The sequence below is a fragment of the Colias croceus genome, chromosome Z (assembly GCF_905220415.1).
Source record: "Colias croceus chromosome Z, ilColCroc2.1".
NCBI classification, from domain to species: Eukaryota; Metazoa; Arthropoda; class Insecta; order Lepidoptera; family Pieridae; genus Colias; species Colias croceus.
The window spans coordinates 4,133,040-4,151,835 of record NC_059568.1 but is presented as its reverse complement, the minus strand read 5'-3'; the positions used below and the strand labels follow the sequence as shown (position 1 = coordinate 4,151,835).

At 30.6% G+C, this 18,796-nt stretch overlaps 2 protein-coding genes across 2 annotated transcripts in view; both read left to right on the top strand.

Annotated features, from left to right (window-relative positions):
• Positions 1–18,796, top strand: part of LOC123705513 (putative fatty acyl-CoA reductase CG5065) — a 35,850-nt gene that overhangs the window by 7,939 nt on the left and 9,115 nt on the right. The window lies entirely within an intron of this gene.
• Positions 961–4,128, top strand: LOC123705425. The gene is made up of 2 exons (XM_045654185.1): positions 961–1,027; positions 1,415–4,128. Exon 2 carries the CDS (start codon positions 1,423–1,425, stop codon positions 4,126–4,128), a length of 2,706 nt encoding a protein of 901 aa, XP_045510141.1. The 5' UTR covers positions 961–1,027; positions 1,415–1,422.

Below are 18,796 nucleotides of genomic sequence, written 5' to 3'. Positions count from 1 at the left end.
TATCGCGGGCCTTGAGCGTGGGGACCGAACCGAGAAATTCCGTAACAAAAAGCCTCACGGCTCACGCTCCCCACTCCGACGGGCGGAGGTGTGGCTTGAAGGCATAGCATGCAATAGCTTTACCGCAGCAGTCCCCGAGTGCCACACGTCTTTTTTTATATCTGGAATGAGAATAACCTATGCGCAGAAGATATAGTTACTAGTTAGTATACTACTGCATGTATGCGCTAATAGAAGTCCGATAAGAAAAATGAAAATACGAAATTTGAATAAGACAAGCCGTTCGCCCCGGCTCCAAGCGAATTACCCTGAAATAAATAATAATATCTATTTTCTAAAGTACTTAGATTACGAGGAGAATTCGGAGCTTGCGTATTACGGACGAAGGAATTCGTTTTTATAATATTTTTAGTAACATTAATTATCAAAACCGTTTAAAAATAAGCTCTCGTTCTATCTCAGCATATCAATAGCTGGGTTTTTCTACCGTTTCGTGCAAAACACGTGTCAGTGAGGATTAAACCAAAACTAAATAAGGCTAAGGCACAAAATATTTTTTAAATTCTATATATGATCCGTATGTATATTTGCCACTGAAAAAAATAATGTCAGTTACTTAAAAAAAAAGATATACTTAAAATACCTGCCTAAATATCATTACCTTCTCTTGTCAGAAAGCGATTTTTGGTAGTTGTTATCAAATAACATAAATATTATGTATATTTTTGTGATATTATAAATTTGTTTGTATAAAGTAATAATCCAGCCATTAAAATATGTGAATAAAAATCCGCTAACGGTTGCTATTTTCATTTGCTGTGATAAATTACGTTTAACCATAAAAATTACTCATTACCATCAATTGAAGAAGAATTAAAAAGAATCAACCTGTACGAACCCCCTAACGATGTTCCCTGCCTCACTCCCCTTTGTGCGATCCTTACTCAGTCGATCAGTAAACACGAAACAGAGTGGACGCTTGCAGTTTGTAGATAAATCAACGAAATATACGAGATTTTTCGACGTGGTAAGTTTTTTTTTCATTACCATTAGAGATATTTTTTGATAACGAGTAATTATTTTGTTTGTATTCTGGATGTTTATATGATAATATTTAAGTCTTGACATCTTTGGAATATTAATTCCAATCATTTTACTTTTATTAAAAGAGCAAATCAATAAAATGTACTAGATTATCATTACCATTCCTTTCATTACCATAATTTACCATCACCTATTTAGAAAATGGTAATGATCATGAAATAATGGTAATGAAGATAATTTTACTATGTCAAATTTAAATGAACATAGTAGTTAGATGTAGGTATTTTTTGTCCCAATGATTTTTATATATAATTAATATGGAATACATCTTTTTTTATGGATAATGCTTTATTTTTAGTCTTATTTACAGATAAGACGATGGCTAGGACTAAGTCGAAAAAAACACGAGAAGAAAAGTTAGTTGAAGCAAAATTACGTAGAAGAAAGAAGTATGAGGAAATTAAAAATGACCCCGAAAAATACGCCGTTCAAAAAGAAAAAGAACGACTGAGATACTTGAAGCGTAAGGAACAAAAACAAATCAAGAGTGCGGCTGATATGACGCCAAGAGAAAAAAGACTTCAAAGAAAGAAATGGAAGGAAAATACCAAAAGATACATAGAAAAACAGAAAGCAAATAGAAGAATTCAGCAATTGTTAATAGATGGCACCCCACCGTCAAGCGACCGTGAAGATACTGTAGATTTAATTAATCAGCAAGATCCATTAGAAGGAACATCTCGCGAAGCTAATAGTGTAATTAATGCAAATTGCAAACTTTGCCAAAAAAAAATATATTTGATAAGGAAGATACGATACGTACACAAAAATGAAATAAGTAAACTCAAGAAAGAGAAAGAAAAAGTTGAAAAGGAAAGAGATGCAATTAAAAGGGCGTTAAGAAGGATAACTAAGAAAAACCAAATACGACAAGATCATCACAGCCAAAAGAATACACAAGAGAAAGTAGATAGGCTAGTAGAAACTATAGACGAGAATAAGCGGGAAGAAGTAAAAAAGAAGTTATTATTCAGTGAGATAGTAAGTAGAAATTTATCCGAAGGGTATAATTGCCTTAAAAAGAAAGAAAAACGCATATTTAGCGACATTGTAATTCGAAACAGAGACAAATTTAAAAAGCACAAAATATTAGGAATGACTAGCACCTTTTCAGTACGACCCGAATCTCAAGAACAAAATATAAAATGTAATAAAATAGACATCAAACAATTAATTGAAGAATTTTTCCAGGATGATTTAAACACGAAGATATCTCCAGGGAAAAATGAATTCATAACTCGAAATGGCGTAAGAAAGCAAAAAAGATATCTTAACGACACCCTCATAAATCTCTATAAAAAATTTATAAAAAATCAGAAAGTAGGATATTCCACATTCTGCAAATATCGCCCATTTTGGGTACTACAACCAAAAGATTCGGATCGGAATACCTGTGCATGCAAAATACATGTAAATTTTGATTTATTAGTGAAGAGCCTCAATAAAAATAAAATAATAGAAGAAACAAATGGAACTGCTTTGCTGCAAAGTTTATGTTGTGACGCTTATAGTGAAAGTTGCCTAAATCGAACGTGCAAGGTTTGCCAAAGAAGAGTTTTAAACTATAAAGAATTTAACAATGACTTAAAGATAAACTATTACGAATGGTGCACAAAAAGAGAAAATTATGAAACGAATGGAGATGAGAAAATTAAAATTGTAAACACAAAAATAAGAGCAACAGATCATCCAAAAAATATTATAGAAAAGCTGGAAAATTCATCAAAATCATATTTTAAACATTGTGCTAACATTCTTGTTCAGTATAATCATTTAAAATCTCTAAAGGCAACATTATCTTCTATGGAAGCTGTAGTACATATCGATTTTTCGGAGAATTACTCAATTCAGTTTAATGAAGAAATCCAAAGCTTTCATTTTGGTGGCAGTCGTACACAGATAACATTACATACAGCAGTGTTATACATAATTGATCAAGAAACTGGAATCTTGAAGCCATATAGTGCTTGCAGTATTAGTGAATGTAATAAACATGATGCAAGGGCGATATGGGCTCATCTGCTACCACTGCTTGCCTATATCCAAGAAATATCACCGTCGATTGATACAATTCATTTTATTTCAGATAGCCCATCAAGCCAATATAGGAATCGATACATGTTTTACGTGATTAGTCAATTACATTTAGATTTTCCGGAGCTCAAATCTATTACTTGGAATTATTTAGAAGCAGGACACGGAAAAGGGGCACCGGATGGTGTTGGGGCCGTTTTAAAGAGGACTGCAGATCAAATTGTGCGGCTGGGTAGAGACATAGGTAGCCTAGAAGAATTTTGGACATGTGTAGAGAGCAAAGTAAAAAATGTTAAATTGATATATGTATCAGATCGTGACGTAGTTGAAAAACAAATTCCATCCGTGGTTCAGCCATTTCATGGAACGATGTCAGTGCATCAAGTCTTGTGGTCCAATAACTATCTAATGACATTTAGAGCTCTTAGCTGCTTTTTCTGTGAAAATGGAGAAATATGCACACATGGATACCATCTCGGATTTATGAACTTGCCAGAGCCGATCCTCACTAATAGCACTATACAGGCATCAGATGAAATTTTAGCTTTAAATAGTACAGGAAGTTTTTTAAGGGATTTAGAACCCTGTAATACAATACACCAGGCTCAAGAACAAAAACCTTTAACTAGCGTAGAACCAAATATTCATATTTCGTCAAGTATTAATCCAAATAAAACTATTACAGTCCTTTCAGACATAAAATTACATTGGTCCAACAAGGCTTTTTCAATTGACGAAAAATCCAAAAAAAGACCAATAAATAGAGTATTAAGTAACTTTTTTGAAGAGGATTCAGAAGAAGAGTTATTTAGCATTAAAGAATCGAAGAAGAATTCCAATTACTATTTTGGTGAAGCATCTACTGTAATTCGAAAGATAAAAGAGGAAAATAAAAAACCACTAAAGCAAACATTGGTGAGAAACTTTTTCGATGATTCTTCAGATGAAGAGAATGCTGAAGATAGTGTGTATGAAAATAAACGCATATAATAATATAAACGAAGGTGACTTAATAAGATTGTTAATTGTATGTTTTTGATTATTCTAATAATTACTCCTATTTTCAAGCACTTTGGGCTGCTTTCATGAAAGTAATTTAAGACTGTATTCAGAGTACCTAATAGATTTAAGTTCTCTAAGATCCATATAGATTATTTTGTGATTGTAACTTTTAAGACTGTCTAATTAATAATGTGGTGTTATATAATTTTTAGTTAAACATATTATTATGTTTATGTTAGTTCTTTCGTAATTTTTTTTGTTGTAAGATCCATATGGATAATTTTGTGATGGTAACTTTTAAGACTGATTAATTAATAAAGTGGTGTTATATAATTTTTGGTTAGACATAATATTGTGCTTTTGTTAGTTCTTTCGTAATTTTTTTTTTGTTGTAAGATCCATATGGATAATTTTGTGATGGTAATTTTTAAGACTGATTAATTAATAAAGTGGTGTTGTATTATTTTTAGTTAAACATAATGTTTCTGTTAGTTCTTTCGTATTTTTTTTTGGTGTAAGTTAAGCCATTGTGTCAACACATATTACTAAATTTAAGTAAGCATTTATTTTTTATAAAAATAAAAAAAAATACAAATTTTGACCAGGTTAGTTTTATTTACATTGTCATTACCAAATACATTTATTCATTACCATTGTCCTTTATATCATTACCAAATTTCTTCACTCATTACCATACTTATTTATAATGTTTCAAAGCCCATATCATTCACAAATTTGTGTATAATTAATTGATATTCATATACCTAGTTTGTTTTTCATGTAGCTATCCAATGATACTAACAAAAACGAATTCTATTTTTTTCTCGCAAATAATGTCAATCTGCACGAAACGATAGAAATACCCAGCTATTTCTTTACACGGATTTCTCGACATCAAGATACAGTTACACAATATAAACGCAATTGAACTTAACAAAAAAAGATTTTACAATAGAGATAGTTGAATAAATCAGTTCTTATAAAACATTCATTTTTGTAAGACCGCAGACGTATCACGTGATGTGTTTTACTGCATTCAGTAACCTAAATTCAGCAATAAATAATGTTATATATAAATCCTGGAAATGTATTTGGATCCAGTTAATTTTAAACGCTTCGAACGTAAAAGCACAGACTAATAATAATATACTACGTATACAAGTAAAAGTGTATTTTCAAAATTAGATATATGTATAATAGTTTATTCGTACACTATCATAAACATTTCTATATAACTTCCACAAAGAAAAAGCATACATAACGTAAAATATAATTTCTAAAAGTGACAAGCTACGTGCCCTAGTCTATGTTTACAAACCTAGTTATTATGTAGGATTGCATGTGTAAACAACGGAAACGCAAGGGTTTTAATTAGTTCAACTCTTCATAATTGAGATCCTACAATGAGTAACGCAATGCTGAGATGGAGGAAGATATCAAAAGTGCATTGCAATATACCTAAGTATATCTAAACCTACATTGTAGGCATTTTTATTAGATCTTTGTTAGTAACAAATTATAATAATGCGTAATAATAGAATGTACCTATTCTTACTAAACCAAAATTTGTAGTTACTTGTAAATAATTCAAATGCTAGATCGTTCCTATACTAGCTTTCCGCTTGCCTGTTTGCTTGCGTGCATTTTTAAACTTTTCGCGAATTACATTATGTTAATCACATAGTTCTGGAACTTGACATTTAATTTTGGACACAAATAACCCTCTACCTAGCAACATACTAAAATTCATCAAATAATTCTTATTTATAACATTCATATCGAAATAATAAACTGGATGTATGCATTTAGCTTTCTATAACATGCATGTTGTTATATGCTAAAGAAATACATTATATTCTATGTCAATACAAGTTTTTCCTTGGACTTTTTCCTTGTAAGGAAACTAAGACTACACGATGATAAGCCATGTTCGCGGATGGGATATTGCCTTTTGTAAAGAGGATGTTTGACTGTCTGTTTGTCTGTTAGATAATTGTTCGGACTGATATTTATTTTAGGGAGATATTTCTTGATTATGTATTTCGCCATATATGAAATAATGAAATTATTGAAAATTACTTAAAGTATTAAAAAATTGGTAAGTATATTAGTACCTTTGCCGAGAAGAAGCGGAGAAGCCTTTTCGTCATGACCGTGCATTCAAAACCTAGGCGTACTCGGAGCACCCAGAAAATGACTACGTTAGATATATATACCTACGTTCAGGCTTCAGCAGAGCCAGGGTACCAAACATTTATATATATATATATATATATATATATATATATATATATATATATATATATATATTATTAAATTAATATATTATAATTCGATGTCACTCATTAAAAACATAGACAAAATTTCTGTCAATACATACTATATAATAAAAGCGATAAAAACTTTCAATGTATAATTCTCGCAATTTGTATTCATAATATTCTAAAGCTAGCAAATGTATATATGTATATATTATATACATTGGTACATAGACATCTCTATTTACACTATAATAAAATATGTAAATGAAAATGATATCCGTGATACGCATAATTGCACTTAAAATGGTTAATATTTGTGCTAAAAATCCTTCACACAAGGCTATATGAACGGACCAAGACCTTATTTCTAAACATAATAATTCATATGGTATTTATTTAACGGAGTTGAGCAAGTGTCGTGATAATGTTTATAGTGTGGTGAAATATTTGTGACATTTTTTATGATATCATTATGTTATTTTTTATGTAATAAATATATAGTAATATATCCATGATGTTAAATACACATAGATAGATATATTAACGTAAGAGTGAGAGGTATCATTTTTTTTTAACCACGTAATAAACTAAAAAGTATCAAAAATACTCAAAAATTAGAATGTAAAATCGTCATAGTAGGTATATTGTATTATTACTTCAAGCCACAGAACTATATTATCTCGTTATAATACTGCGTGCTTCAAGCTTTATTCGTATTACTAGCTTCCGCCCGCGACTCCGTCCGCGCGGATGTCGGTCTTCGCGTGGGTGGTTTATTTCTCCATTTTGATTAACTCTGACAATGACATCTTGTAAATACCTACTGGACCCAAATACGGCTAGGCCTATAATAATACGCAACGTGTGTTCGCGGTTCTACAGAACAACGTCTATGGATAACTGAAAAATTAAGATTCATTTTTTTTCTACGTATTTTTCCAGGATAAAAAGTATCCTATTTTACGCCCAGGATAATAAGGTATAATTATACCAAGTTTCATCGAAATCGAACCGTTAGTTTTCACGTGATGCCTTCACATACAGACAGACAGACAGACAGACAGACAAAAATTTTTTTAATCACATATTTGGGTTTGGTATCGATCCAGTAACACCCCCTGGTATTTATTTTTCCAATATTTTCAATGTACAGAATTGACCCTTCTACAGATTTATTATATGTATAGATGCGCATAATCAATTATGCCTGCGTATAAAATCATCATAATATTTCTTTTCTAAATTCGTATTATGCGCATATTAAATTATGCCTGCGTATAAAATCATCATAATATTTCTTTTCTAAATAAAGAATAAAATTATACTTAGTTAATTGGTTATGTCATATGACATACCGACAGACTGATCTGATGAAATTACACTTTGCAATGCAGCTACGATTCTGGAATGGTGGCTACGAACGTAATAAAAAAAGTTAATTAAGCAATGCAAATTAATATTCAAATAATAAAAACAATAGGAGTTTTATATGATTTTCGATTTTAGTTAAAATTATTTAGGTACAAAACGAAGTGTTTCCAGGTTTTTTGAAATACGCTATATTATATCCCATCACGGTTTATGAGATACAGCCTGGAGACAGACAAACAGACAACGAAGTCTCAGTAAGAGAAGCGTTAGCTTATATTAAATTCTGTGGTAATAGGGTCCCATTTTACCCTTTCGGTACGGAATCATAAATATGAGAAAATAAAAACTTCCTTAACATGCGATAATCAGCGTGTAACACTAGTTACAAAGTATGTAATTGCGAAGTGCTAATAGTGAGTCGAGATTAATTTGGATGGTTCGAGATAACTAGTCTTGTGGTATCAACAGTAAACTAGTTTAATTATTGCAGTAGTGTCATTTTAAGGCGCAGTGGGTCATCTGGCATAGTTCTATCAAACTATGTATATTATAATATGGTACTATGTTAGTTCACCATTGTCACTATTATTTATTTTTTCTGATCCTCCTATACCCACTTTCCCCTTTTCGACCACAATCGACCCTAACAATAAAACCGCGACATCATTACCTCGAGTACCCACTACCCATATAATCCTCATTTTCTATAATTTAGTTCACGGAGAGTGATTGCGGTAAGGAAAGGGAAAAGCCCCAAATGGGATCATTGACCTTCGTCATTCACTAAATCACTAGTACGCTGGTTACTACAACCAAAGATTACTTAATAGTTACTCTACAACTGTGGAAGCTCGTAAAATAGCGTGTAAACAGTATAATATAGTAGCAATAACATACGTGCGACATTGACAAAATATGAGTACCTAGTTAAGGTCGGACTACATTCGTTTTTATTATTTATATTACAGTCGTGTACAGTTTGTGTATAATATGATTTCACCTTTATTTTTTCTATTAAATAAACTAATGAACTGTTGAATTATAAAATAAAATTTAATTCATATAAGTTTAAAGCTACAGTTTAGCTGTAGCTTTTTGTCACTATTAGGTATAACGAAAAAACTTGCTTTCTTTACCATACTTAGTTGTATCATACAAGCTAGAATACAAACAGTGCACAGAGAAATTGAAGAAACTATCCATACATTCTCAGAACAAGTCGATCAGCTACAATATAAGTAAATACCTACAACCGCATGAACAGGATCTAAACGAGCTCCTCATTGCCAGTCGTGGAAGACCTTTTGAACTTTATTTTCACCGTAAGTTTCATAATGTCACGAGTAAACAAAATATACGATAACACTTATATGTGTTTAAAAACATTTCATCGAAATTCATGTTATCGTCATCAATCGTAGTTAATTATTGTTTGCATAAAATAAGATTTATTTTGTACAAGCTGCTCCGCGCGGTTTCACACACGTGGCTCCACTCCTGTTGGTCGTAGCGTGATGATATATAGCCTATAGCCTTCCTCGATAAATCAGCTATGTAACACCGAAAGAATTTTTCAAATCGGAACAGTAGTTCCCGAGATTAGCGCGTTCAAATAAACAAACAAACTCTTCAGCTTTATAATATTAGTATAGATTAATTTAATTTACTAAATTTAGATATTTGTTTCTTTTGAAACACAAACAAACAACAGTATATCCCTGAAATTATTAACTTTAATATATTCTAATTTATATAAAACTAGAAAAAGACTCATTAACAAAATAAGTCATAACATGACTTTGAACGTTTAAGTTCAAAGTACTTAGTTCTAACTTCTACATCATAATTATTTATTTCAAAAAGGATATTTCAGATCTAACTGAACTGGATCAATTGCTCTAGTGTATTACAACCGTAATAGATTCATAATAAACCATAATTTTATATAGTTCACTTTCCGATGTAATTTACTTTGATAACATGGAAATCGACGGCTTGGTTGTAGATTGAGTGTAACTAGCTAGTGGTTTGCTTACAAAGTTGCAAGCAACAGGGTTGGATCTTGTGAATAATCGTAACTATACAAATAACTCATTTGAATACATAGGTATAGATATAAATCTATACTAATATTATAAAGCTGAAAAGTTTGTTTGTTTGTTTGAACGCGCTAATCTCGGGAACTACTGGTCCGATTTGAAAAAATCTTTCGTTGTTAGATAGCCCATTTATCGAGGAAGGTTATAGGCTATATCATCATGCTACGACCAACAGGAATGGGGCCACGGGGGTGAAACCGCGCGAAGCAGCTAGTAAATCTAAGTTGTAAATAATATGTCTGGATACCTATTTAGGTCACTGGTAATAGAAACTGTGACCTAAATAGATCCCTGAAATACCTGACCAAGTGACCTGGAATCTGAATATGGATCAATCTGTGGCTCAACAATTGTATGATATTTTTATTCCATCTTCTTTGGATTATGTTATACTTAGGTAATACAGATAATATAATATACGAAAATACTATTAATATTATAAATGCGAAAGTTACTCTGTCTGTCTGTCTGTTACTCAATTACGCCTTAACTACTGAACCAATTTGGTATAGAGATATTTTGATACCCGAGAAAGGACATAGGCTATTTTTTACCCCGGGACAAAGGAAAGGTTATATCCCGGAAATCCCACGGGAACGGGAAAGCTAGTAATATAATATACGAAATTGAAGGTTGGAATGACATCCAGTACTTAAATTATTAACCTACAATCTACATACAGCTATTTTTAATGTTTATAAATCGATTTTAAAATCAAATCATATGCAACTAACTTTTCAAAATATCTTCACAAATCATCATCTTCACAATCTTCACAAAAAATACTATACATGCTAATTCGGTTTAAAGAACTTTATTAATCTCATAAACAAGAACAATACAATATGATCTTTTACAAATATGAGAAATAACAATTTTGCAGTTAGTATAACACAATCAGCTATCGAAATTAGTTAAGTATGTCTTTAATTTATTTTTAAAAATATTAATTGATGAGGATTCTTTAATTGCTTTAGGCAAGCTATTGTACAATTGTGCTCCCTCAAATCTTAAGTTTCTCTTACCGTATAAAGTTCTTATAAATGGTAATTCAAGGTTATCACTCTTTCGTGTGTGGTATTTGTGGGATTTTTTGTTTAGTGTTATTTGTGTTTTTATATTATTAGATAGAATATTTTTAATCAGTATGCAAGTGTGATATTTATATAATTTATTTAAATCAAACAATTTGGTACGGAAGTATAGATCCTTAGTTGGCGTTAAAAAATTAAAGTTAAAAAGGATTTTTACTAGTTTGTTTTGCGTAATTTGTAGTTTTTTTAAATTAGTAGGCGCCGATTGCCCCCAAACTGGGATAAGATAATCTAGGTGTGGTTTAACAAGCGTGTTATAGATACTATAACGTAATTTAAATGGTATATATTTAGCCGCATTTCTTAAAGCTCCTGTAAGTGGTATTAACTTAGATCTCACATGGTTTATATGTGATTTAAATGTTAATTTATTATCCAAGATTAGGCCAAGATATTTTTCTTCATTAGATCTGTTTAAAGGTTGTGAGTCTATTGTAAGAGGTGGAAAATAAGATATTTTTTTATTTTTGGCTGCATAGATTACATAAGAGGTCTTTTTTACGTTAATTGTCAATAAATTTAATTTAAACCAGCTATTTAATAGATTAAGATCATTTTGAGCAACTTTAGTTAAGTTGACTGCTGAATCCCCGAAGTAGAAGAGACAAGTATCATCAGCATACAGTGATATGTTCCCTGACAATCCAGCGCTACTAATATCATTGATATATACCAAAAAAAGCAACGGTCCTAAGACAGAGCCCTGAGGGACTCCATATTTGATTTCGGCGAGATTCGATACATAATTATTAATTTTTACTATTTGATACCTGTTGCTCAGGTATGAATCAAGTATTTTATAAGCTGAATCAGTTATACCTATGTTTTTTAATTTATTTAATAGTATGGGGTGGCTGACGGTGTCGAATGCCTTTTTAAGATCTATAAATATTCCTAAGGCCAAGTGCTTCTTATCTATATTGTCTTTAATTTTGGAAACAAGATCAATTGTAGCTGATAGTGTATTTGATTTAGGACGAAAACCGTATTGATATTCAATTAGAAAATTTATTTTATTTAGGTATTTGAGCAGACGAGTGTATAAAACCTTTTCGAAAATTTTAGATACTATAGGCAGTACTGAAATAGGTCGATAATTTCCAGGGTCAGATTTAGGTCCAGTTTTATAGATAGGTGTCACTTTAGCAACTTTTAGACTGTCGGGAAAGACACCATCAGCTAGGCATTTGTTTATAGAATTAGTGATGTCATCTATTATAAGATTCTTTATACATTTTATGATTTTGGTAGTAACGCCGTCTATTCCAGCAGCTGCATTGTTGTCTAATTTATCTATAATTTTAGATATTTCATTTTTTGTACATAATTCAAATTTATCGAGCCTAATTTCTGTAGAAGTCTTACAATGTTTAATAGTATTTTGTGACAGTGTTGATGCGGTGTTATTATTTTGTAATTTACTAGCCAAAAGAGTGCCTATAGTAGCAAAATAATTATTGAAACAGTTACAGATTTCAGTTCCTTTTTGGATTATTTTACCGTCAATAATTAGATTTGGAGGAGCACAATTATTGTCTATTTTATTTTTTACCAAGGTATTGATTAGCTGCCACATCTTCTTTGGATTATTTTTACATTTATTGAAAGAATCGTAATAATATTTCTTCTTTGTGTTATGTATGGCTGTACGAACATTCAATTTTGCAGCATTATGTTGCATGTGCAGAGCGGTATTATGTGGGTCACATAGATAAGAATGCCAAATTCTGTTTCTATCTTCAATCAAATTGAGTATTGTTTTATTAATCCAGTCAGATTTAGGTAAATTGGCCATTTTGTATTTTGTTATTTCAGCACTTACAATTTTTTCTTTAATAAACGTCTCTAAATTAGTATAGTTATTATCTTCATTTTTCCAATTACTTAATTCAATGCTTTTATATAATTTATTATAATCAATAGCTATGTATTTGTTTTTTTGTTTCACGGGCGTTTTGTGTTTTTTGAGTTCAATGAACACTTGTCTGTGGTCAGACAGTGATGAACTAATCAACGCCATATGTATTTGAGCATGTTGCAAGTTTGTGCAAACATGATCGATAATGCTTTTTGTTAATGTTGTTTGTCTGGTAGCATAGTTTTCACTTAAATTATTTATAATGTGATAGCCTGATTCGCTAATAGTGTCAACATACTCCATGCTTCTTGCATTCTTTTTCATAAGATCTATATTAAAATCACCAAATATAATTGATTTTTGTTTTGTTTTTTCTAATAACAGAGAGTATGTTTGAATAAAATCATTTATATTTGAACTAGGGGGTTTGTACACTAAGCCAATTAACATAGAAAACTTAATGAGTTCTATAAATAAAAAATGATTTCCCTGTTTATAAACAGTTTCCTTTATTTTAAATTTAATATTATCGTGAATATATATAGATATGCCACCACCCAAGCTTCCAGTTCGGATATTGTAAATATGTATATAATTAGGTATTTCTAATAAATCTGCTTCGGCTTTCGATTTTATCCAAGTCTCCGTAAGTAAAATAATGTGAATCAAACAATTAAATGATTTTAAAATGCATTTTAATTCTTCAAGCTTTCCAGTTTTGACGAGGCTACGCATATTTGCATAAAAAAAGCGTAAGGATGAAGGAGTAGTGCGTATAGCTGTATAAGTATTTACGTTCTGGTAACTGACATCTATAGAGGAGAAATCATTGCATATGTTGACGTTGTCGATTAGTTTTTTGAAATTTTGATAATTTTCGGCACACCTTTTACATATTTAATTACTAAATCTGACTCACCATTATTCAATCGCCGTGCCATTTCATCGCGCAAATCATGCATATACTTTATTTGCATTGGCGTTTGGTCCGCATAAATGCGAATATTCTCACTGGATTGATTTGTTGATGTTTTGTTGCGCAATAATTTTAGAACAGTGTTTTTATTTTCGAAACATACCTTAATATGTCTATTATAGCCCGGACGATATTTACCCAAGCGTATGCATTTTACTGGAGACGGACATTCTTTATATATAGTCTGAATTGCAGCAGATACACATTTAAAATCATATTCACGCCTTTCAGAAGATTTTTTATTATTTAATTCGGGTATTCCTACAATAATTACATTGTGTTGCCGTTGACTCCGTTCTTGCAGTTCTAAGGCCATGTTCTCATACACGCGCTGGGGTGAGTCCGAAGTTGCGGGAATTATTGAATTATTTTTTGACATAGTATCTTCTAAATATTTAATTCGCTCGTGGAAGTCCAAATTTTGAGTTTTTAATTTTTCAATTTCATTTTTCATTTTATTTTGTTCCAATAATAATGTTTCGGTAGTACTTTTTACAGATTAATTACATCCCTGTTTGTTAATAATGTACATAATATTACAGAGTCAACATTATGGCACATTTGCTGTAATCAATCTAGTTCTTTGGATAATGTGCTAATAAACTCGTGAGAACTATGGTACACGCTCATTATTTTATTGTGAACACAAATCGATTGCCTACATTGGTAATTTACACTAGACAATAGATATAACATTAAACTAACTGGCAATGTAGAAAAACATAAGTTATATAAATATAAATGTCTTTATGATATATTTTAAGATCTACGAGATATATAAAAAATTCATACAAATCGAAGTTTTCAATCTGGTTTGGAATTTTTTTAAACAATGTTATTACAATACTTATATTGAAACCAAACTCTTTATTTTAATAAATCGAATACCCGTGAACGTCACATTTGAAAATAATTAGGTAACGTAAAACGTTGTTATAATATATTATAATAATATATAATTATATGAACGTTATAAACTTGAAGTCATTCTGAATTGAATCGCTATTTTTCTAATTTGACGAGCTTTATCAAAAATGCCAAACTATGAACTATTTGCCTGTAATACCAATATAATTATGAATTAATCACTTTAAACGAGAAATCGTTTATAATATTAATAATAGAGTTATAGAAATCTTATACACAACACACGAAATTCCAAAGCTAATCGTTATCAGGTCATTGCCCAACAAGAGCCTTCACACTCGACTAGTAAGAGCTTTGAACCAGTTTTTATTTATAAACAATACAAGCTCCGACTTACACTTGAGTGTATTGATTTAGGATTTTTGCTTGTAAGTTGTGTTTTTAATATTTTTTTTTTATTAATGAACAACATAAATTTATCTTAATTGACAGGATGAAGTAATGTGATTTATTATTTACTAGCTATAGGTATAACGTAATTTATGTAACGTTAATGTTTATAAATATATAATGATATAGCAAGAGATAATCTATTTTCATCTTTCATCTTCATAATCACATAATATTATAAAAAATACGAGACACAAATAAAAAAATCGAGGAACATCTATAAATTTCCAGAAAGGAAGAAAGGTTTGTAGAATACTACCTGCCTAATAGTTATTATCATACAAATTTCTTAAACAACTTCTTCTCGTATTATAAAAAAACGTTATAATATTCATATACCTCGTTAAATATGCAAGTTCCACTCATATTCTAATGAGGTTTTAATTTCTAACATGAAGATTGAAGACCTTAACATATTACATAATGTGTTTTACGTCGAAGTTTAAATTAGATTTATCTATAATAATATTATAAAGCTGAAGAGTTTGTTTGTTTGTTTGTTTGAACGCGCTAGTCTCGGGAACGACTGGTTCGATTTGAAAAATTCTTTCGGTGTTAGATAGCCCATTTATCGAGGAAGGATATATAGGCTATATTATATCATCGCGCTAAGACCAACAGGAGCGGAGCCACGCGGGTGACACCGCGTGGCACAGCTAGTACTAGATAATCACTATATAGTATAAAACAAAGTCGCTTTTCTGTCCCTATGTCCCTATATCCGTATGTCCCTTTGTATGCTTAAATCTTTAAAACTACGCAACGGATTTTGATCATACGGTTTTTTTAATAGATAGAGTGATTCAAGAGGAAGGTTTTAGTATATAATTTATTAGGTTTTAGACAAAGCGGGCGAAGCCACGGGCGTTAAACTAGTTGTGTATACAATATACATAATTATGTTGCACAGATACAAAATAATGTCACAGGTTAGCACATTGTTACAACAATTATAAAAAAAATTACTAACAATTACTCGAGTGACTGTTAAACATTATTAATTATGGCTAATTTTAGATTTAATAACCTTATTTATAATTTTATCTTAATGGAGTATGATTAAAGCAAGTTATATTTGTACTAAGTGAACCATTAATTTTAATCACACAATATACCTAACTCATTTTATGTGTGAATCAACGTCCTAACTCCTAACATTATCTTTACATAATATAATAAATCTGTAGAAGGGTCAATTCTGTACATTGAAAATATTGAAAAAATAAATAGCAGGGTGTTACTGGATCGATACTCAAATATGTGATTAAAATAATTATTGTCTGTCTGTGTGTCTGTATGTGAAGGCATCACGTGAAAACTAACGGTTCGATTTCGATGAAACTTGGTATAATTATACCTTATTATCCTGGGCGTAAAATAGGATACTTTTTATCCCGGAAAAATACGTAGAAAAAAATACGTACGGAGTCGCGGGCGGAAGCTAGTCGTAAATAATAATTTGTATTCTGTCTAGATACTTCATCATTATAATGACATAGCCTTGACATATACTTGGTTAAATGGTTAAATAATTATTATTGTATTTAGTTAAACAATAGGCTATTAAAAAAGCTCAACCTATTTGTGTACGCACTATTCATTAGTCATTGCAAAATAGAAACTACAAAATTTTGGAAAAACACCTCACAGAAGTTCCCAATAAAATAAATGTAAAAAAACTTCCGTAGGTACCTACATGATATCAAATAGCTTCTAATACTATGATTCCATAGAATTTGAGAAAAATATACATGAAATTATATACTATATAGGTAGGTACGAAAAGCCATATTAAATTATTTCTGGATAACGATTGGAACGGGCCACCCTAACCACGGGGTAAATGACGTTATAACCTATTTTCAAAATATCATATAAAATATGTATATTTATTGAATTGTATATAATTATTGGTTTATTTATAGGTTCTTGTTTAAAAAGTTAAAAAAAATAATTAAAAAGTTTAGCTTTTTATAAAATACCTAACTAAGTATAACCCACTTATGAAAAAAATTTTTTCAAGCATTACAAAATTCTTTCTGTTGTTCTTGGGTGGTGACTAACCTGACGTTTGTTAATAAATACTTACATGTTACCTGTAGTAATGTACCTATTTTTAGTTTTTACCAATAAAATGGTATGTATGACATAATATTTAATATATAATATGTAAGTGTACTTAGTAATTGTTCATTATTCAAGTACTTAATGTTATTATCACAAAAACAAGGAAGATAATTTAGAATGTGTGTTTAAGTGAGGTATAACTAATTACGTTTCACCATTATTAAATTGCATGAGACATGATATTTTTTTCAAAACAAAAACAACCAATTTAGCTAATTTATTAAAATAAACTTAATTAAATTATAGTTTTCATACTTAGAGCGATCGAAAACTGAAATTATATTCGGCTAGGATATAATATTATATACCTATCATTATGAGGAATACAATAATACCTAGTATTAAAACAAAAAAAGACGGGTTGCACTCCGGGAGTGCCGGCAGAAGTGAAAACTTGATTATTAACGTTCAGCATGTTTGATATTTTGGAATGGTATCCGTCTTACGCATGGAATATAAGGGCTAAAAAAATAATAATCCGTCTTACGCTTTTTCGATCAGGCCACGTGTCCTGACGCGAGTTTAAGATTTTTAAGTTTTCACTTCAAAAATATTCACGTAAGTTCCTAAAAGTGAATAAGTACAAGTTTACAGTTTTACACTCCCAAAGTCTAAACGAAAAAAAAAAGCAAAAAAAAAATACAACTAAAACCTATGAAATTATAGTCGTGAATATGATTATTATTTATCTACACTACCTACATGTTTAATCTATTAACAATGGCGACAAAAAAACTTGTACCGCCACATTTATCCAAACGAAGATTTAAATCACCGAGAAATTTCGACACGCTATTTTGAAACGTATTCACAAAACGTGGCTAACCACGTGCGTTAACCAAACTGGCTTCGCGGATCGCTCTTTCTCTCAACGAACATTACCTAAAATTGTTCCAAATAAATTACTTTCTAACGGAACGCACGCTCTATTCAATTATCTTGAGTAATCTAATTCACCCATTGCCTTCGCAAAGCATATGAGAATTGACGTGTTAATTTCCGCTATGTATCCAACGTTTATGTTGTTCACTTAAATAAGTAGTTTATGTTGTTTATAACTCAAATTACTGAACAAAAGGTGTGTGTAAAAAATTCTAAACTTCATAATTTAATAAGTTTTTCAGGGAAATTTTTAGAACAAATCATACCAATGAAACATAAAGCAACCTGCATGCAACACGTAAAAAGACCCGAAAGTGTCCTTATCTAGTTAGATTTTATTTGCATAAGTAAACAATATATTTATTTATGTATATGACGGTGCTTTAAAATTTAAATGACCGACAAAATTTCTCACGGTCGACTTTTAAGAAGAGGACTACAGAGGAAACTTTAATCTCTTGCCGCTTGTTTCTCTCCCGCTAGATGTGACATCAAACACAACACAACATTTATCTGTTTCTTTTTCAATCGTTTACCAATTATTAACCTATGTTCAAAGCGCTAAAAAATCAAGCAAATACAAAACACTCCACTTAAATCAATCCAGTGTTCTCGAAACATTGAAACACGAAATTATAACAAACTTAAAACCACAGATGATATTATAAAAA